The sequence below is a fragment of the Hydra viridissima genome, unplaced genomic scaffold (assembly GCF_058129835.1).
Source record: "Hydra viridissima isolate aposymbiotic clone 2 unplaced genomic scaffold, HvirCarnegie_v1 scaffold_6, whole genome shotgun sequence".
NCBI lineage: Eukaryota > Metazoa > Cnidaria > Hydrozoa > Anthoathecata > Hydridae > Hydra > Hydra viridissima.
Window position 1 is genome coordinate 17609855 of NW_028324305.1, and position 22710 is coordinate 17632564.

The following is a 22710-nucleotide window of genomic DNA, read 5'->3' on the forward strand; positions in this document are numbered from 1 at the left end:
ACGAAAACAGTCAAGCTATAGCTGCTTTTTGTTAGATAATCAAAACAAAGCAAAAAAAAGAGATTTGATATATATTCTGAGTTTTTTAATAGAAAAAAATCAATCCAACAAATAGATCTTTTTTTATGCGACCAAAGATTAACTTAGAACGGTTAAGTGTTAAAGAAACTGACTTTAATGAGAAATTATATTTAATACTTAAAACTATTAAATAATAGCTGATTTTGTATGTCTTGCTATATTTTTTTTCCCATTTAATTTTAACATTTTATTTGATCCATCCACCCTAATTTTTGTATGTGCTTGTGTTTATGTAATGAAATTATGTGTAATATATATTGAATATATGAGCTGCTCTTAGTGATATTGGAGCTTTATATTTACATAAGCTATTTTATTTAGGCAATTTTAAAGCTGTTTAAACAAAGTCGTTTCTTACTAACTATATATGGTACTTAATAGTAATGTTTTTTATTGCTTTTATTTATATGTATATGCATATATATGTAATTTTGTGTGTGTATGTGAATATATATATGTATATATACACATACATATATACAAATTTAAGAATTAAATGATTTATTTGTAGTACAATCTATACAACAAATGCTATCAAAAAGTTATAACTCTTTAATAGCAACAACTTATTTGGCAATATTGCATGTTAAAACAATCAAAATCTGAATATTATATTTTATGGGAAGTTTAAATAGAAAAAATAAGAAAAGTTCATTTGAAAGTTTGAACTGTTGATAAATATTAAATAGCTATTTAAAAGTAACAAAATTTTAATTAATGTTTCTTTTCACAACAATAGTAATATGTCCGGAAATGAATTTTTATGGGAAGATCGTGATATTCGTTTTGATATTTCACTTCAGTAAGTTTTAGTATATCTTTTGATTTACTATTTAAACCAACTTTTCTAATTAATGTGTTATCATTTTTTGAGATTTCTAGATTAAAGCTTAAAAGTAGTTGTTTGCTTTTAGACATATGAAAAATAGACCTGGAGAGGTATGTTACTAATTCTCAGCTCTTTTTGGTTAAAGAAATTATTGTATATTAAATTTATTTACAAATACTGTGTATAAAATTCTTACTCTAAATAATTTGCTTAAAAAACCAGAGAATTATTTAGTTTTTTAAAGCTAAATAACCTTTCTGTAATTAGTATAAGTAGCAAGTTTCATATCTTTATATTAGAATTTAATATAATAATAATAGAATTCAAGATAATATTTTTATTATCGTTTTTATTTTATTATTATTTTAGATAAAAAAAAATTTGTTCAATGCTAAAAAAAATACTACTTGTTGAAATTAAATTAATTAACTACACATGAATTTGAAATTAGAGTTTAGCCAGTTATTTTTCTATATTACTAATTAACATAAAAAAGTTTCCTTTTGTAATTATCAGTATGAAATTACAGGTTTTAAAAAAATTCCCTGCATTGTATTAATGATAAAAATAACTTTTTGTTATGAATTTACAAAAAAAAACCTTTAAAACAAACAACATATATATATATATATATATATATATATATATATATATATATATATATATATATATATATATATATATATATATATATATATATATATATATATATATATATATATATATATATATATATATTGAAAAGCATATAAAACTTTTGAAAAGCATAGTTTCTGTATTCTGTAATTGTTACAGAGTTTTTTATATTAGCCTCCAAATATAGTCCCCCATCATTCTCTTATTGTATTACTCCTGATAACATCATTAAAAATCCTTTACATCTTATTTAAATTTGTTCTTTTAAATAGAATCTAATGTTATCTTTATATTGGTATGTGAGACTTTAAAAGACATTCTGTAACCATGAGTTTCAGCCTTTTGTAATTTTCTGTCCTGATGTTAAGGAGTAACTTATGGGCCACTGATTTAAGGCTATCCTAGTGTAGCTTATTATGAGTATTGAGCAGCTGTGAAGATTTGTCACTTGCTGATTTTTTTCTTCATTAGTGGTCTGGCAAAAATGTTTTTTTTTACTTTGATTCCATATAACTTAAAAAAAAAAATTTTTAATATTGAATTATTTTTTAAGACCCAATTTTATATGCAATGGAATCAATATATGTTTATGCTCCATTAACGCCCTGTGTGTGTGTTTTTTTTAATTGAGAATTACAGAATGAGCCAAAAGAAGAGCAAAAAGTTTATTTCCGTTTAATAAGGACTACTTTTAAGCCCTGATATTTTCAAACAAGTCTTTCACATTACAATAACAAAGTCTGTCTTCTTTAATGGAATGCAAGAAGATACTTCATCACATGTTATTGGAAAATTTATTTAAACATTTCTCTGGGGCAAGTTATGCTATTTCAACTAGCAAGCTAAAAAATTTCCTTTACTTTTTGAAAAGTTCAAATCACTAAATACTTTCAAATTTATGTAGGTTTTTTTATTACCATTGATATTAGTATGGAGACATATTCTAGCTGTTTCCATAGATCTTGTCCAGTTTTGGTAGATTTCTCACCTGAATTATTTGTTACTTTAATCTTTTGACCATGGTTGCTTGTAGACTTGATTGGCTGTTTATATGTTCCATTATTACTCATTCACTCAAATTTCGCTATCGTTTTCTTTATCATTTTTATCTACTAAATCAGCTTACTTTAAATGATTGCCATTTCAACTCAGATTTATCAGCCATATATTATATTCTAATTGCTGTTGAGCTTTTCCGAGTCTTTCTTTTTTCTTTATCATATCACTTTCAACCTCATTCACCTGTGTGAATGCTAGTAAATCAAACTAATCTTCACCTATGCATGATGCTATGCATCATGCATAGGTGAAGACTTTGATTTACTGAATAGTTTTTCTCTGTTACTTGATTTATCAATACATTTGCTTAACATCCATCCATTAACTTTCTCCATAGTATATGCAAAGTTGTTATTTATCTTTTCAATTTCTTCATTGAAACTTCTAGTTGTTTAACATCTAGGTGTTGTTATTTACATTTTACAAGCTATTTATATTAAAAGACAAAGCATTAAGTCTTAATTAGGATTACTTATGGTTATGTGATATCATTTAATGGCTGTTTGCTGTTGAGACATTCATAAACTTACAATGTTTTTGTTTTTTTTGATAGCAAGCACTCACCACAAGGAAAATGCAAGTTTCTGTTGAAATCTCTTTTGATCAATCTAGAAAAAAAATTAATTTTGGAAATTTTGCTATCAAAAGTTATACTTGAATTAACTATAGATGATCAATTTGTTCTCTACATATACTTGGCTATACTTAAAATAAACAAAAATATCAAAAATAAGATATACAAAAATATATATACAAAAATAAGCAATTAAAAAGTACTTAAAGTATAGTTTAAATTAATTTAAAAGATGAACTTTGTCTACTTACCTACTAAATTGCTTACATGAAAAATTATTACATGAGAAATAGGCATCCAGTTCTTGACTTTTAATGTGTAGTTTAAAAAAGCTGCATAAAACTTTAATTTTTTGCTGTCATGTGGGGGAATATTTTATACTTATTGGTAAGTTTAAATTGAACATAATTGTTTACATGTTAAAAGCTATGAAGCAACATAAATCACAGATCCAATAAAATTTTTTAAATATTACAAAATATACTCAGTGAAAACTTTTTCTAAATTTTATACTTCAAATTTTTTAATCATAGATCAACTTTTTTTTTAATTTTATACTTCAGTTATTGAATATACTGATTTTTATTGAGTTTAGTAAAATCCTTAAGTTAAATTGTTGCAAATATTTTTTAAAAACAGAAAAAGCAAAATGAGGTAAATTGTCTTTATACTTTATTTGATAAGGTTGTAATTGATAAGTTGGAATCTGTAGAGGATACAAAAGGAAATAATGGTGATAAAGGTAAATGTTTTTTGTGTGGCTTTTGATTTAAACAATTTTGTTAAACTTTTAAATACTCTATTTACAAGATTTTTTGAAGATGTAAAAAATATGTTTGGAATATTATTATTGACAATTATATACATTTTGCATATACTTTTGTCATTTTGTATTGAAGAGTTAAAAAATTATCTTTGAAAACTTTACATGCTGAAGTTAAAGGCCAATAATAACGTTAATCAAAAGAGTTAAATATTTTTAAAATAAAACTAGTAATTTTTTATAATATAGAAATGAAAATATATTATCCATTTAAATAAACTTTTTTTTTATTTTTAAAAAAATTAGGACAACATTTTTCTGTTAGTTATCTAATAATTTCCTAAATAGGTAAAATGTTTGTGACAAATTTGCGTATTATATGGCATTCACAAGATATGCCAAGAGTAAACTTATGTAAGCAAGTTTTTATAATTTCTTTTGTTTTTCCTTTTTTTACACAACCTTTTCAGTAGTATGTTCAGAAACATTCATGAGAAATGCTCCTTTATTTTATGGTAAGCAACAGTGGAAAGGTTGTGAAGAAAACTAGGCAACAGGTGGAGGGTTAGCCAATTTAGCAATTCTCAATAAATTCTATGAGGGCTACTACAAGACACTGTATCAATGTAGGGTTTATTTAGTAACTCAGAAGTTTATTTAAACATTACTTCTTGCTAAAAGCTGTTATTAGGTATTTTTTCAAAAACACTGTTTTGACTGTTTTAATATATAAATTCTATATTGCTGCAATGATTATTAGCAATAAAGAATTAATATTGAAAAACACCCAAATAATAATGATACAGAATTTATTTTTACACGTTTTGAAAAGTATTATTGTTTTTGAGCAAAGTTGTTTCTTTCTAGGAAGGTTTTGCAAATGCAAAATAGTGAATAGATCATTAAAAAATCACCTTTTAAAAATGTCAAAACTCTTTGATGAAAGGTGATAAAAAGTTTATTTCAAAACTGCTGGACGACATTTTTATGTATATACAATCTAATTGAAATCATGTAAAAGTTGAAAAAAATCCGATCTCCGTTTACTTTGCACCATGTCATTGCTATTTTTAAAAAAGTCATTTAAAAGTTTGTATTGATTTTAAATTAATGGGTTATTTTTTAGTAACTATATATATTTAGTAACTCAGATTGTTTTTTTTAACTGATCATTTTACTATTTTTGTTGTAATTATATTTTTTATTATCAACATTTTTAGAAATACTTTATTCATTTTTATATTGTCATTATTTTATTTGCAATATAATTAATTTGTTTGAACTTTTAACTTGATTTCTGCAAGAAATTTTTGAAAAAACGAAAAGAAAAAATTTGATTTAATTACAAAAAATCTTACAAAGCACACATTTAATCAAATTGAGATCTGCTACTACATAGAATTAAAAGTCATTTAGCTTAGTTATCTCAATTATTCTCCCCATGTTATGATTGTTGTCCATGTATAATTTTTGAGAGTTACATTTACAAAATGCAGTTAGTCATAAACCAAAAACAATCACATAAAGAATGTCCAGAATGATAATGACCTATGGGGTTTTTAAATAATAAAAATTTGTGTATGCTGTACCTTTGTATCCTTGGTCTCTCATATTTTCAATATTCAAATTAAGGTCATGTAAAGTTTGCTTAATTTTGATAAAAAATATATTTTCATCTAAGTATCAATAGTTAAAAAAAATCCCAGATATCTTATAAGGAAAGTCTGAGGGGAATTAGAGCAGTAACTTCACTGCACTACAATAGCTTTATACTGAATTGTTTACAAACAATGATCTAGGAAGGATGCACAGGCAGCTCAATTATAACCTGTTGTATTCCCGTTCTGAACATATACATTTATGGTCTGAACTTGGTCTACACTCAGACTGGCTCAGTGTAAGAAGTGAGCTAGTGTGTTTGCAGCATAGTCTCTAAGGCATAGTTGATGGTAATAAGTTGTTAAAAAAGTTTAGAACATTCTGATCTGTCTACCATACTTGGAAATCAAATGGAGATAATTATCTCAATATTTTATTCAAATTGTGATTTTTATTTGATATAAAAAATATACTATATTCAATGGATAAAACATGGAAATATTGCAATTGAATTGAAAAAATATGTACATATTTTTTTCAAGCTGTATTTTTTTCTAAAAAAAAGTAAGCTTTTTTTTCTTTTCTCAACCCTAGTTGCATAAGCAGAAATTAGAGGAAGAAAAGCTTCATAATTGAATAAGTTGTAAAAAAAAAAATTCATTTCATTTGCCATGAGCTATGCACAAGTGTTGAGAAACTTACAAAATCTCTGACTTCTGAAATTTCCTACTGCACAGTTGTAGTACCATTTGGTGTTCCTCCATATCCTGTAGCTACTTTTTTTTCCTTGGTCTACATTTTTTTTAAGGTATTGCTCTGATTTTGGAATTGTCTTCATGGAGTTTTTTTTTTTTGTATGTCTTGCATTCTGTTATAAATGAAAAAACAGCCACCTAAGACAAGATGATTTTTGCAGCCTTCCTTTTTAGTCTAGGCAGAAGGATAAATGAAGCTGGTACAAATATTCCCTGTTAATAGGTTTTTAAAAGGTGTTAATGAGCAATATTTGTTAGCTTTAGTTATCCTGCTGCCTAGACCCAATATTGTTGCTGACTGATTGTGTTAATGGTGCTCCTTTGCAAGATGAGTGAGTTGTTGCTGATCTAAAATTTGGTGCCTCATAAGGATGAGTTTGTATACAAACATCAGCACTAATAAAATAGTTTACAGAATTTTATGATTAGTCTTATAATCTTATCTTATTAGAAAATTATGCTCTAAAAATGAAAAAAAGGAGCATATTATAAATAAATGAAATGTGGATTGCATAAATGTCTTTAGGCTATCTAACACATTCCATGTGCTAGACTATTTTTAAAGTGCACTAAATTATTTTAAGTAATTACAGATTGCCAGAGAAATATGTTCAATATAAGTTCTTATAAAATATATAGTGAAATGTTGTAAATATTATTAGAAATTTAAGAAATATTACTGAACACTAAACAGTGTACTCAATAAGAAGTTACATCCAGTTGGTTAATCATGAAACACTTTATACATTAAAATATTTTTAACACTACAGTTACTGTAAAACATCACTTCTTATGCATTTAAGACATTTAGTATTAAAATATTTATGTTTTATTGAGAAATTTGATCAAGATGCCAGGTAAACAATGTATATAAAGATTAGTTATCAACATAAAATGAAGAGCCAACTGTAATCAAGGTTTAAAAGCTAAATAGGCAAGGCAACAATTTACAGGAAGTAGATAGGGAAATTTTGAAGTATTGGATTGACTCCTATTTATCTTTTTAGTTAAGTTTTGCAGAAACCCTGTTTAACCAAATGAACACTTTAAACTTAGAGTTTTTCATAAGTTGAGCTGGATGATGCACCCTAATAATAAAAACGTTTTTTAAAAATAAGCTTTTCCTATTAGTGCCACACATGGCAAATAGAAAAGAGTTTGTTTTTATATTGAAACTAAAACTCATTCTATAATCAAGATTACTGAAACTGTTCTTTTCTCAAGCATCACATTTTTTGATCTTGTTTAGGCAATGGAAGCATATTATTTTTCTGTTTTCTTCCTCTTGTTATACTTATTTTGAAACTGAACTTTTGATTATTTAAATTGAATTTTATAATTATTAACTTTATAATAATTTCTTTACTTGACTTATTTTCATAGGTATTTATTTTATATGTTATACATTGAAAATAAATTTTAAATGAAATCAAACTTTAAAGAATACTAAATAAAAAGAACTTTTTTAGTTATTTATTTTTGTGATAAATTAATGAAAAGAGGATCAAGGATTTATGATAAACAAAAAAAATAAAATAAAATAAAATTTGCAAGCAACTTTAAGTATCTTAAGAACACTAGTCTCTGTTTTTGTTAACTTGAATATTGACAAGTAGCCTTCAACACTAAAAACCTTCCATCTCTGACAATTTTAGTGGAAAAATGCAGTTTAAATTTTTGTTAGAGCTGGTAATCTGGCTTGATTAATTACAGTAGCAGAAAACTTTCAGTTTCCTAGTCTGATACCATCCATTACAGTGGTGGGGACCTTATTGCTGGGTAACCCTCCAGCTATAGACTGTGTTGCTTTTCTTCCACCTTTCATGCAGTTTATGACTTGATTTTTTATATTATTTTATCTATTGTTTTGTTTGTTAACCTGTTTTGTATATTAATCTGTAGCTATTGGATACAATTGTGTTTTGAACATTGCTGTTAAAACTGCTGTTTCTGTAAGAAATTTTCTTCCTACTTATTACTGATTTCTACTTATTCATACTTATTCTGTTTCTACTTACTTTATATTGTTTTTACACATGAGATTTTTTACACAGTGTCTAAAAGGTTTTGAAAATCTTAGAATGTACAGAAAATCCCAGAGCAACTAGTTCTGGCTGGTGTGCTCATTAAAATGATTTCAAGTTTGTGTTTAGCTAATTAGTTGCTGATTAGCTGTTCAGTACAATTTTTATCTCAAAATATTGGGTATTTTGGAGAGATTTTATCCCCACTTGATTATCTTAAAATAATCTTGAATGGAAGACTTGACCTTGGGATCATTAGCATGATATTCAAGTAGAGATAAGCAAAATAGTAATAAGTAACCAGGTTTTCCCAGTCTTCTCTGCCTAATTATTTCTGCTGAAAAATGGGAAATCTGTAGTTTTTCCTGCGTAATCTTCAAATGTGAAAGTGTAAAAAGCTGAAATATAATGAACAGTTGTTAAGTAGATAAACTTTAATTAGTACTAGTTCTTTTAATTGTTCTTTTTATAATCTTCTCATATGAAAATTTGGTTATTTTGATTAAGTCTGTATTACAACAAGAAATCATAGGGTAATCAACCCTGAGTAAAAAAAACATAGGATAATCAACCCTGTCAAATGAAGATTAGTAATAATTTTTTATAAGTATAGTTCTAAGTATATAAGACAATTATTTTTTATTTTGTTAACAAAATTATTTAAAGTTACCTCAAAGTTTACAATTTGTTTACTTTGGTATAAATATAAAAGAACTTAATAAAATATTTAGAAGTTGCGTGGTCAAACAGATGCACTCTATGTTCTAACAAAGTGTAACAACACTAGGTTTGAGTTTATCTTCACTAGTTTGGTAAGTAATTTTTTTTTTTGCTGTACTTTTTTAGTTTGGTAAATTTCTTTTTATTTTGTTTATTAAGTATAAAAATAAGCATAATTGTTAATAAAATGATAATTTTTTGTGCTGTTGATGATGATAATAATTAATAATGATAATAATTATTAATATTGTTGTTGTTGTTGTTGTTGGTGTTGTTGTTGTTGTTGTTGTTGTTGTTATTAAATACATTGAAGTAAATTTATCTTTTTTCATTTGAATTTTTAACTGATGGTAAAAATCAAAATGTGAAAAATGTTAATCTTTCAATAAAAAACTCAACCAAAAAATGACATGGAAAAATATGGGAAATGAAAGTAAAATGTTTGGTTTAATCATATTAATAGATTTATGACATAAAGAAAAAGGGTATCAATTCTACAAAAAGTAATATGCAGAAGGTCGGGGGTAGGTGGATGGAAAGGAAACTAGTAAAATGGAAAGTGGGTATGTATGGGTTTCTTAATGATGAAGCCATTTTTGTGTTCACAGGAGAAGCAGTAACATTTGAACTTGGATGCCATGGGGTAGGTGGTAGTGGAGATGGAGTTGTAGGAGTAATGTAGTTGCTCACATCATCAACTATTTGAAAAACAATAAAAATAATCAATTATTATAGGCAAAATATGCTTAACCTTATAAAAAATACATTTAATCTAATCAAAGTATGGAAATTGAACTAATTTAATAAACTTAAGTCAAACATATTCATTTTAAAAAACATTTTAAAATGAGGGGGCGGGGGCGGGGTTGGGTGGGAAGGAAACTAGTAAAATGGGGAAAGTATCACCTAATACTGAAAACTCACTAATAATACTAATACTATCAATCAAGACCTTATTATAAGGTGATACTATTAATGTTGTTGTTAACTTTTGAATTATTTGTGAAGTATCAATCAATATCTATAAAAATAATATTTTTCAAAGTTGATGAATGTTAACTTTAGTAAGATATATTACAAAGTGTTGAACTAACTTAATCAAAGTTCTCAATGCATTAGTAATTTAATACTATTGAAATTTAATAAACATAATAAATTATAACATTTAATAGTTTTTCTTACAAAAAACTTAGTTATAAAAGTATAACTAAGTGTTAGAGTAAATCATGAATTTTGTTTTAGGTCCCTGGTAGTCCACGACTATTTTCTACAGTTCTTTCTGTTTTTAGGTAATATTTTCTAAGTCTTGATTTACTGTAAATATTTAATTTGCTCCTATTTTTATAAAATTAAGTTTCTATATTTTACATAAAATGGTTTAAAATGATTTAATAATGCACTCACTTTTGTTATTTCCAACTTCTTACCAAATGTTCAATCAGATTTTCAATGCCTATTTGGTTAAAATCACCTATTTTTTATTCAAAAATTTTATTTAACCAAGCTCTCAATTTTAAATCAGTTTTGAATGAAATTCTGTGCATAGAATTTAAGAGATCAAAAAAGCTGGAAATCTATTGGTGCCGAATCAGGAGAGTACAGCAGGTGTAACAGTAGTTCCAGTCATCCATTTGAAGTTATTGGTCATATTAGCAATATGAGGGTGGGTGTTGTTGATGGTATCATGTTGGTGGTATGAGAGTGTTATGTTATGGGTGTTCTTTACTTAAAGCATGAGGAACCCATGCTCTAAACTTCTGAACTTTTCCTATTGAAGATACTTCTCTATAGTAATGTGGAGCATTCCATTTTCTCTTCCAGTTTCCTTGTTGTTTAACATAACTTTTTATGCTTTTCCAGTTTCCTTGTTGTTTAACATAACTTATTATGCTTTTCCAGTTTCCTTGTTGTTTAACAAAAATTATTTGATATTCTTATTATGCATAAGTTGGTTTAATTACTCTTCATCAAACTTAACTGACTACCAAAACAAGGTGCACCTTTGAGGTCAAAGTTTCATTTTTTTTAACTTGGCATACCAGTCACAAGCGGTTCTTTCAGCTATGGTACCCTCTTATACACATCACAACTGTCACAATCAGCTTTTGTAGCCTCAGAAACATGATTAAAATGAAAAAGAATTAGGTTTTGAAAATGCATTCTCAACTTGGCATCCCATTTTAATGATCTGGAAATAAACAAATTAACTCAAACAAAAACAAAACAGCATGGATACCAGTAGAGTAAAACATCCTCTTTTGAATGATTTAAAGCATTATGTCAAAAACATTTAATGATATGCAGAATTTTAAGATTTAAAAAACAGCAGGAACTTAGTTGCCAATCTAGTATATTATTAATTTTGCTTTTTTTTAAATTTATAACAAGTAAAGTATTATCATTTTATTACAGACACATAATGATACAATTTTGACAACAACTCATGACAATAATACAACTTTGTCAGTTTTGTCAAAATATAAAAAAACTTCAAGCATTCATTATGATATATATAAAAAAATAAACTTGAATATAAAAACATAAATGTTCTTATTTTAAGGTTTACATTTTTATAGGTATCAGTATAATGATATTTTTAATAGGTATTCATATTTACAACACTAAGCAATAAATTTAAAAACTGAAATTTTTATTTCTTGAAATTAAATTGAAATATTTAATATTTCTGGCTTATTTTAAAGAGCGTATGAGACTTCGAAGATGTACAGAGAATTGAAATTAAGAGGTGCTTTGATTTCCAATAAGCAGCTATGCTTGTTACCTCTAGAACAAATATACAATACAGTATGTCTAAATGCTTTTCTTAAGTTTACTTTTTGTGTTTGAGTTTAAAGCACATTATTTGATATTCTAAACTCTGGTTTAGTAAATATCTATTTTTTAACATTTTGTGTTAAGGTTACAGGAGTTTGGAACCTTTCAAGTGATCAGGTAACTTTTTGGAATGGATTTCTTGATGATTCTCCATAAAGTAGTATTTCTTACTAAGATATAAAAATTGTTTTAACAAACAATCTATTATAAAGTTGGCTTTCGCAAAAAGGTGTAAATCCTCTAGTCACTATCTGATATAACATTAGTTGTTTTTTTTTTTTACTATTATTTTTTATGTTACTTTGTATTTCTTTCAGGGAAATTTAGGGATCTTTTATATCACTAATGTTCGTCTTGTGTGGCATGCTAATATGAATGATAACTTTAATGTCAGTATACCTTACTTACAAATGGTAAGTAAAAGCTTTAATAACACTGATTATCTTCATCTAGTACATAATTGGCATCAATAAATAAGTAGATTTGATAACTTTAAATCAATAACTTTAAATTAATAACTTTTTTTTTACCACAATAAGTTTTACCATTGTATATTTAAATTATTATTTAATCAGGTGAAAGTAAAATGTAATGAGGTGGGCTCATTAAATTTTACTTTCATTATAGTATATTACTAAAATTATTTTTGTAGTCTTCTAAACTTAAACATTTTTATGTCAGTAAAAATGTGCCAACTTTTGATTTCAAGTCAGCAAAAGTTAATTTTGAATTGGGAAAAAAATTTCTTGTTAGTCCAATTTTTTTTTGAGATTATAGTGCTAAATATAAATGGTTACAAATTTTGTGTATGCAGGATGCATAATTTTGTATGCTGCATACATGCATACTTTACTGATGTACCAATGCACTTATTATTTCATTAAGTATGAGTACATATCTATAAATTAATCAAACCTAAATAAATTGACAGAGGGAAGGGTAGTTTCTAATGATGCTGCACACAAAAGCATGAAGTGTGGATGATTTTAAAGTTCTTTTGTTTTTTTATTTTTTTTTCTATTGTTTAAAACATGTTCTTGTGCAATGTGAAAGATAATCTGAACATCACATTATTGAAACTAAAAAACAGAAGTTTAAAAAGGGCAACAATAACATTTTGGGATTACTCTATATTTATTCTTTTAAGCCTCTTAAAATATGTATTTAAATTTTTGAATCCTTAAATTAAGTACTTTTGTTAAGGGAAAAGCTCATTAAAATAGAGATGTGGAATATTTTGACCAAAAAAGTAAATAGCAGAATGCAATTTTCAAACAATGGCAGTATGGAAAGATTCACATAATAATAACTTTTTTTTCTTTATCTATTTGCAGAAATCAATTAAAATCAGAGATTCAAAGTTTGGATTGGCATTAGTGCTGGAAACATCTCAACAAGTAAAAGTTTTATTCATATCAAATAAAAGTTTTATAATAATCAATTTGTAAAATAAATATATCAGTAGATTACATATAATCCATAAATATATTTTTAATAAATTAAAAATCTAGGAAAAGGTTCATACATAAATCTCTTAAGAACCATGAATATGAAAAAACCAAAAGGTTGATTGTTTTCTTAAGGTTTTTTTTATTCAATATAATAAATGTACTATAATTCTATGTGTAATTTAACACATGAATGTAAGATATGTTTGTGTGTAATTCAACACATGAATCTCACTAAATATATTATATTTGTATGTGTAGTTTAACACATGAATGTAAGATATGTTTGTGTGTAATTCAACACATGAATCTCACTAAATATATTATATTTGTATGTGTAGTTTAACAGATGAATGTAAGATATATTTTCGTGTAATTTATTACATGAATCTCACTATCAGTTGAATTTTTTAAAAATGAATTAAATTTTTTTTTTGGATAAAGTTTGCTTTATTCTTGTTAATTACTCTTTTTTTCTATCATTTTTATTAATCAGAGTGGAAGTTATGTGCTGGGGTTTAGGTTAGATCCTCCAGAAAAACTCCATGAAACAGTAAAAGAAATACAAAATTTATTTAAAGTATGATGAACATTTTTTAAAACTATTTTTATTGGAGACTTTTTTCTAACTGACTTAGGATTTTAAGTTAGTTTTTTACAGGTTTTTATTTTATGTTTAGTGTAAACTGTATTTGAAGTATTATCTTTCTCTTTAACTAGGTTTACAGTTCTTGGCCAATATTTGGCATAGAATTTGAGACTGAACAGAAGGTAATTTTTGTGAATTCGCAATTCATTTGTTAACTTGTATTGTATTTACAATTTAAGTCAATTAAAATATGATAATCAAAGTAAAATATGATACAAAAAGTCTTTAAGTAAATCATGAGTCCTTTACTCTTTGAAATAAAAAACAAAAAAACAAAAAAAACGCCCTATTCTTTTTTCTGCCAAACAACTCAGTTAACCAACATATAATTTGAAGGATCACACATGCTTTTTGATTGATCATTAAGTAATAAGAAAAAAACTCTATAAAAAAACTACTTAAAGTAAAATGAAGAATGCAAAGTTGTATTCACATAATACTGCTTTATAAATGTGCTGTTGTTTATGTGTGCACCTCTTTTCTTTAAACAGCCTGGATCTTTAGAAGAATTGACTGTAGATCCTGTTGAAGATGATATTGAGATTGTAGATGAAAATGTCACCTCAGATGCGTTTGCAGTATGTTCTTTAAAGTTGTTGTTTTTTTTTTTAGTGTCTTACTAAGATTTTTAAGTTCAAAAATAGAGTTTTCGTTTTATATTTTTGTATTGTTTTTAAATCAAATAAATCCAACGCAACAGCATTTTATTTGATTATTTTTTTCCGATTGTAATTTAAACTTTTGAATAGCGTTCATAATTGCACCTGTTGTGTATTCTTGTCAATGTCCAAATGTGTTAGCTATAAGTTCCAACCTTTTCTCTTCTTTTCACTTTTGTGCTAGCAAATGAAATATAAGATGAATTTAAACCTTATCCATCAACTAGCACTGAACTTAAAGCCATAAAAGTGCATTAAATGGTGTGAAGGGAATTTAAAAAATTGAGAATTCAAGAACTTATTATGTTTATTGTAAAAAAACAAACTTGTTTACATTTTCTATGGCTTAATTAAGTCTGAAAAGTTTTATATATTCAATAATCACATTTATTGGAAAAATTTTTTTTTTTGAAATTACTTCAGAGTTCTAACGTGATATTTTTTTAACTTTACAGGCTTATTTTGCGGATAACTGTAGGGTAAGTTTTTTTTTTTTTTTCTCACATTTTTGTGATTATTCTTATTTTAACTTTTAAAAATTTCTACATCTTTTTTTTTTTTTTTTTCCTGCCGCAGGATGCAGATAAAGAACCTTTTTACAATACTGATCTTGGACTTGCCTTTGAAAAACTTAGTGATGGAGTGACAATGAAGAATTTATGGGAAGTCATGCCGTCCGAATCATAACGGCAAAAAGTCTCAAACAATCGATGATGGGATGAAATGACACATTTATGCCGAATAATTGAAAGTGAACGTGAAATCAAGAATTTTTGAATTTAAACAAATTATTAAAGGCTGATGGGTATTTTTGATTTTCTTATATTACTAAAAATTCTAAGAGCAGGGCCGCCATCAAAGCATAACGGTTTTGACAGGTTAAGTGGTCTTGACATGGTGGCTGGTACACGATTGTTAGACTAAACTTTATATGAAAATGTATAATTATGATTTCAAGTCTTTTTGATGGTGGCCCCTGTGTCCGAGTGTCAACATTTAACAGTATAAGAGCACTTTTGATTTATGGGCTCGACAGCATTTACTCATTCTCGAAATTGCGTGTTTTTTTTGTTTTTTTTAATCTACTTATCACGCAAGTCCTTTCGATTATTTTATAAGGTTATGAGTAAAATATTCATTTTTGATTTATGAGTTAGAATCGTATGTTTCTTTGTTAATCTTTTTAGCAGTATTTATATTAACGACATTGATGTTTAAAAAATACGACTTTAATATATATAGCGATATAGGTAGACTTTGTAAAAGCAAATATAATTGAAATCCATTTAAGTTTTCCATATAAGATATTAAAAAAACTTGTTTTTTTTTTTACTCTTTCACTGCAAGCTTCTTTAGTGACCATTTTCAAAACTTTAAGGCCTTTGTAGTGTTTTAACCATGTACCGGCGGGAACCACGTGGTGCTAAATGAATAAACTAATTTTTGAGCATGCGCGTTTACATTCAAAAAAAGTTCTGTTGATTACGTCGTATCGTCTTCTTTGTGTCCGCCATTTTTGAAAGAAAAATTAGGTTGAGAGGGATTTGTTTGCAAACCAAGTTCTACATGTTTAATGTGGTTATTTTGGATTGTGGCGATATGGCTGCGTTTTTTACTTGACTATGTATCTCTTATCCAAATTATAAAGACTTTAACCAAGCTTAAACTGGGTTTAGATCCTTTCAAAGTTTCTTATCTGAAAAGATTGGACGCCGCTATGAATAAGTTGTCGTTTCGTGCAAGAGCACTTGATGCCAATAAGACTTTACCAGTTTATCATGAAGAAGATGTACCAGACCTTCCAGATGTCACTTCGGTTAATAGAGTTGTACCTCAAATGCCTACAGGAATGGAAAAAGAGGAAGAAACGGTTAGTTAATCTTGTTAAGTTTTAAAATTTTTCTACAACAGAAATTTTTTTCTTGTTCGGACAAGGAGGCTAAGGGAAGCTTTTAGAATAAATTATGCAAACATATGCGTAAATTATCTATTTGTATTATTTTAATTCTCGTCCCAGTCTTCTTTTTTGCATAATTAGCGCGATATTAAATTATGAGCTGTTCTAGTAAATTCACATTTAGTATTGTTTATATTCATCCTTTCCCTCTATAATTACTTAAAATGTTATTCTCAAAAGCATTTTTATTTGAAAATACGAAACTCTTGTTACTTTTAAGAATACCTAGCTTTTAGTTTCACACTTAAGTATAACTTAACTGTATATGTATAACTTGACAATAAATTGTCATGAAAAAGTTTGAACAAAAGCTGAATAATTTTAGACAACGTAAGCTAAATGCGGTTTTGAAAATGACTTTGATTTGAAATACTGCAGATGTGGTGAAGATAACCAGCTTAACTTTTAGGCTGATTTCTGAGCTAATTTTATCAAGATAAGCTTTAATCACCTTACTACCATTATGCAGATTACTTAGTTAGGCAGGTACCCAACTTCTTACCAAAATTTTTATGAATGTAAGAATAATGCTAAATGTGTATTATGGTTTCATTGTCTTAAAGTTTTATTGTTAATCTTGAATCTTTAAGTCTTGCGGTCATCTGTGGTTTAAATAATGGATCAGTTTTTTATGTTCTCTAAAAGAATTTTCTTAGGACAAACTGGCATGTTTTAAAATTTTTCCTTTATTGTTTAACCTTCTAGTAAAATAAATTATAATGTGCAGTTTTCCTCTTTGTATACTCTCCAAAACTAATCAAAATCAAATCAACTTTAGGAACATCATTTACAAAGAGCAATATCAGCTCAACAGATATATGGCGAAGCTCAACGTCTCATTATTCCTACTCCTGATGCTGTTCTTTATAAAACCGATTATGAACAGCTCAAGCGTGCTAATGTACAAATGCCTAAACAATTTATTCATGTTCAAGGTGATTTGTTGACATTGTGCTTTATTGAAACTATTACTTTTGAGGATGTTATGTTTAATTTCTGTAGTTGTTTTTTAATTTTTTGAATGATTTTTATATAGCATTTACACTAGAAGATGAGCTGCCTGATTATGACTGTGATGATGATGATTTAAAATGGATTGATGCTTATAATAAAAATAAGTCTGCTAATGAGCAGATCACAGTCCTAGAATTTGAAAAAATGATTGATATCTTAGAGAGCAGCTCTGGATCAAGAATGGATGTAAGATAATTAGATTTTGATAAAAAAAAATATAAGTACTGTTAACCTTTTACATTTTTTTGTTTCAATTAAGTTGAATTTTTGGTCTTCTTAGCTGTTCCTCCTGAATGATGCAAAAGCACTTATTAAGAAGGATGATGAACTTGTTACCCAGTTGTTTGAATATTGGAAGCCAAAGAAAATTAAAGCTGCTGTAACATGCTTAACCCCTACAGTGCGAACTGAAAAAAAAGATGGTAGTGCACTACATGATCCTTATGTTGCTTTTAGAAGAAGAATAGAAAAAATGCAAACTCGAAAAGTTAGTTTTTTACTACCTTTCAATTTAAAAACTTTGAGAATAAATGAAAAACGAACAGAAGAATAAGGCAAATTTTTTATTTTATTAACAGAAAATTACAGAGCTAAACTTTTACTTTTAAGTTTAGTTAAGCAAAATATTTTGTTTTCTAGAACCGAAAGAATGATGAGGCTTCTTATGAAAAAATGTTGAACCTACGACGTGATTTAAATAGGGCATGGTGAGTATGCACTGTTTATACTTAGTAAATGACTCTACTTTTATATAAAAATCTAGTCTTATATTGATAAGGCTGTAACAACTAACTTTAACTTTTCTAGTCTTCTTATGGAAATGGTTAAATTACGTGAAGAAAAAAAACGTGATTTGCTTAAAACAACTATGAAAATACTGGAAACAAGGTTTGCATCATTATTTTTTAATGGTAAATTAAAGTCTAATGATTTTTTTGTTTGTTTTGTTTAGTTGGATTAGCCTTTTTATTGGGTCTTATTGAAATGTTTTTTTTATATGATAATAATTTAGATATTCAAATAAAGATTTTCAAGGAGAATTACTGTCCCAATGTTATGATATTCTCAAGCGTCAAGAGCAACAACAACCTGTTCCTGTTAAACTGCCAACAATGGTGAGTATCCGCAATTTTATTAGTTCTTATTAGTTAAAAATCTATATGTTGCTGAAGTAGCAATTGTCTCTTTAAATAGATGAGTATTTTTTTAATGTTTAATAAAAGTTGAGAGTACAAGAATATTTGGGTAAGAAAATGTGACTAACAATAAATTGCAATTATGAAAATATTACTAATTTTTCTTCTTGTATCATTAAATTTTACTTGTTTTTGTTTTTTTACTTATTTGCTTTTGTAAATGATGATAGCTAAACTTATAAATGCTTGTAATAAAACATTTTTACAGTTACATAAATATATTATATAGGATGAAAAAACTAAACGGGATATAACAGTAGACGAGGCGAGGTTAGTATACTTTTGCTCTACATTAATTTTTGGTTTACAATTTTGCTGCTTTTTTCATGCTTCATGTAATTTAACATAAGCTCTGATTCAAAATTATAATCTAAAACAACAGCTTGTTAATGTAAAACAATGTATTTATCTAGGAGACGCCACAAATTATTTAAGCAGCGTTCAGCTATGCAACAACAGGTGCTTAAAGTATTTATATGAGTTTTGAATTTTTAATAATTGTGGATTTTTGTATGTAAGATTTTAAAACCGATTAGTTGCTTAGAAAAGCTTATATGTAATTTCAACATTTGTTAATGTTTAGTCAGCTGCTTTTATAATAACAGAAAATAGCACTCAGCAGCCTGAAAACCAATCTCAAACGGTTTGTTATTCTGGTTTTGCATAATTTTTTATACACATCTGTGTGTTTGTGGCTGTGTATATGTATTTTCACACTTTTGGTACTTAGGTCCCACAAACTCGTACAGAGCTTGATTCTTTATCAAACGAGGGTCCAGATGGAAAATATACTTTCAAACGTGAAAAGGGAGTTTTATACCATGCTGTAAGTTATTTAAATGTTTTTTGTTTTGAATATTATTCTTTTTGTGATATTTGACTACTGATTAATTGAGAAAAGTATCATTTTATTGTTCTGTTAACTACAGCCTCGCTATGACTCTATGGGTAACTGGCCCTGGACTCATCCTGTTGAAGGTGGAAGTGCTGATTCAAGGTTTTGCTACAGTTGTACTTCAATTAATAAATCACAACACTTTATTGGTTTCTCTAGACGTAGAATAGGCAGAGGGGGGAGAATTTTGTTTGACCGTGCCTATAGTCCTTATGATGATTACTTAAGTAAACCAAATAAAACTGATGACATCAAAATAGTTTCATTTGAAGATAGAGTTCCTCCATGGTAAGCTCATTTTTATAGCCAAATTACCCTAATGACTTACAGCTTTAAAACTTGACACCTATGCTTTGAATATTTTGGTGCTGCATTACTTGTCAAGCACCAAAAGAATTTATTTTAAGTTTAATGACATTTTGTTACACTAAATGTTAATTTACTTAAAGATTAAAACTTAATTTTATGATGATTTTATCTTTAAGTAAATCTGCTTAAATACATTAAATCTAAAAGTATTCAAAACATGGCTGTCAATGGTGTTTTAAATTAATGCTTTAAATTTTAATGATGGGAGGCACTGAAGTAATTTATTTTCAACTTTCTATATATTTGTGTGTATTTGCTTGATTTTTATTCTTGACTTTTTTGGCGTAGGCCTCATTTTAAAGCCCCACTGGATCCTTTTGATAGCGACACAGATGACCCTAATACGGAACCAGAATCTGTCACTAATAAATGTTTAAATCAATGGTTCAATAAAAATCAATTAGTAAAAGATAAATCATTAACATGCAAGATCAAATTAGATAAAAGTGCAATGTATCAAACCTCTCGTTTTCGGCTGCATCCTTACTCTGCCAAGTCGACGACAATTCATTCTCCGTCTATTAATAATCAAATATTTCTTGAATCTATTGCTTCAAATTTTGCAAAAAAATCTGATTCCCAACATCTAATTCTGAAAAGAATTAAAAGTAGTCACTCATCGTATTTTTCTACTAACTCCGTTAGTGCAAAAGTTCAAATGTCAGCAACGCAGGTCCTATCGCCATTAAAGTCACCTTCGATTGCCCCTGCTTCCTCTGTTTATCAACTAAATTTTCCTTTGCCCTTGGTAACATCAAGCCCGAAGACTGTAGTAATTAATAATTGTACTACCAATCAGAAAGGGACTAATAAGTTGAGTGAAAAAGTGAATTCAGTTGATAATTCTACAAGAACTTCACAACTTATTGTAGTAACTTCACAACCTATAGTTTCGCGAAATACGGTTAATACAATACAACAAGCGCTAATTTCACATAAAACTTTACAGCCCCAAGCTAAAGTTAAAATTAATTCATTTCATGTTCAACCAGTGGTGAATTCTGTTCGAGCTAATAAACTTAGCATTTCAAACGGTCTTTCTATTAGTCACTCATCTGTGGTAACCAATGGGATATCAGATGCAGCACAACTAGCTAGGTAAATGAACTTAATTTTTTGAATAAGTTTTTAAGCGGTTATTTTACTTTGTAAAGCTGATAGTGTGTTGACCCGCTTTCGTTTCAATGGTTGTTTTCTTAAGTTTTTTCTATCCACTTTTATTTATTTAGATCTCGTAAGTCACTACCTGGTTTTAACACTTTACGACGTACTTCTACGGATATAAGCACAACTTCTCCGGTCACTGTCGGTAAATAGCCGTCAAATTGATGTAAATGATTGTTTTCCTGTTCAAAATATTCTCTCGTACGTACACTTTCATAATTAAAGCTATTTGTTTTTTTAAATAGCTTTGACTATCTGTAAGACTCCGATATAAAAACAATCCAAAGTTGCTTTCAAGCACATTGATTTTGGTGACACCTACTTCCAAATTCTCAAACAAATATATCTTGTTCGTACATAGATATATATTTTTTGAATTGATATTATATAGATGTATGTATGTATATAGTTTTCATTTTTAAAGGTTTTTTTTGTAAGTTATTTATTTTGTTTTATAAACGCATAAATGAGTTAAGTCACCTCGGCTCAAAACATCCGACATTGACGTTGTCTGTGTTTTTAGGGGGCAATCCGAATTTTAGTCTTTGGTTTATTTGTTTTAACTTTCTGTAATTCAGTCTCTACTTTTTAAGTGCCACCTTTCTGATTTTGCTGCCAGTGTAGGTAAAAAAAATAGTGTTTTAGGGAGAACGTTTCTTTTTTCAAGAATTCTGGTTCTTAAAACAGTTCTGAAGCACGCAGATAATGCTTTAGAGTGAGTTTTTACACTGCATTTGACTTGGTATTTTTTACGCAATTTAATGCTCAATTAGCTTGCTTTTTCCGAATCGTTTCTAAGAACTTCGTAATGTTCCGTCTTGTTGGTCACGCCAGGTTTGTACTCTTTATTACAATACCACCTCTCTTCGTATCGTTAACATCTTTGCAAACTCTGTATCATATCGAATTACAACTTAATTCTGAGATGACTTAAGGTTTTTTTAAAGTTGAATCATGAAATTTCGGTAAAAAATTCAAATGATTCTATTTCGCATTTCAATCCTCTAGTCGGAAGGTTTTTCGTTTAGTAATATATTAGTTTTCAGTATTGTTATTTTAAAGCATCGTTTTAGATTCTTTTTTATGCAGCAGAAAATTGTATGCTTTCTTAAGAGCTTTCTTGCCATATAAAACTTTATCCAATACTGATCGATGTAATTTGTAAAATGATGGTTATTACTATTCTGAGTTTGTTTTTTTTTACAGACGAAATCGATTGCGTAATAGATGTTCCTCTTAAGAAAGTGAAGTGGAGCATCTGTCAAATTCGGCTAAAAAGCGTGGCAAAACTAACGTTATGTGAGTTAGAGCGGTTGACAATTTAAACTCGGTTATACAAGAGAAATATTAAGTCACTGCAATCTCGTTACAACTTTAAGACCACATTGTGCAGAAAGTGTTAAACTTTTATGACACTTTCACAAAGGATGTATTATTATGTTGAATTACTTCAAACTAGAGATAAAACAATTGAGGTTGACGTG

General features: G+C 27.5%; 2 protein-coding genes across 6 annotated transcripts; both read left to right on the forward strand.

Moving 5' to 3' along the window:
• Positions 1-312: 312 nt before the first annotated feature.
• LOC145190215 (BBSome complex member BBS5-like) lies at positions 313-15393 on the forward strand. 2 transcript variants are annotated; one of them, XM_090089565.1, is made up of 17 exons: positions 313-451; positions 821-883; positions 996-1020; positions 3864-3921; positions 4291-4356; positions 8199-8248; positions 9052-9132; positions 10283-10329; positions 11743-11845; positions 11960-11992; positions 12193-12288; positions 13210-13272; positions 13820-13903; positions 14044-14094; positions 14464-14550; positions 15087-15110; positions 15208-15393. In XM_090089565.1, the coding sequence occupies exons 2-17, from the start codon at positions 825-827 to the stop codon at positions 15316-15318; spliced, it is 1038 nt and encodes a 345-aa protein (XP_089945691.1). In that variant the 5' UTR covers positions 313-451; positions 821-824; the 3' UTR covers positions 15319-15393. The 2 variants fall into 2 exon arrangements, with proteins under 2 accessions (XP_089945691.1, XP_089945693.1); XM_090089567.1 differs by lacking the exon at positions 4291-4356.
• Positions 15236-21725, forward strand: LOC145190197 (enhancer of polycomb homolog 1-like). Of its 4 annotated transcripts, XM_090089563.1 has the most exons (15): positions 15236-15436; positions 16308-16501; positions 17367-17523; positions 17625-17788; positions 17883-18089; positions 18242-18309; positions 18410-18490; positions 18615-18717; positions 19028-19068; positions 19212-19257; positions 19382-19441; positions 19529-19624; positions 19728-19981; positions 20351-21160; positions 21292-21725. In XM_090089563.1, exons 1-15 carry the CDS (start codon positions 15433-15435, stop codon positions 21377-21379), a joined length of 2373 nt encoding a protein of 790 aa, XP_089945689.1. In that variant the 5' UTR covers positions 15236-15432; the 3' UTR covers positions 21380-21725. The 4 variants fall into 4 exon arrangements, with proteins under 4 accessions (XP_089945689.1, XP_079923115.2, XP_079923116.2 ...); XM_080066989.2 differs by lacking the exon at positions 15236-15436 and having other exon boundaries at positions 15473-16501; XM_090089564.1 differs by lacking the exons at positions 15236-15436; positions 16308-16501 and adding an exon at positions 16914-17074.
• Positions 21726-22710: the final 985 nt, after the last annotated feature.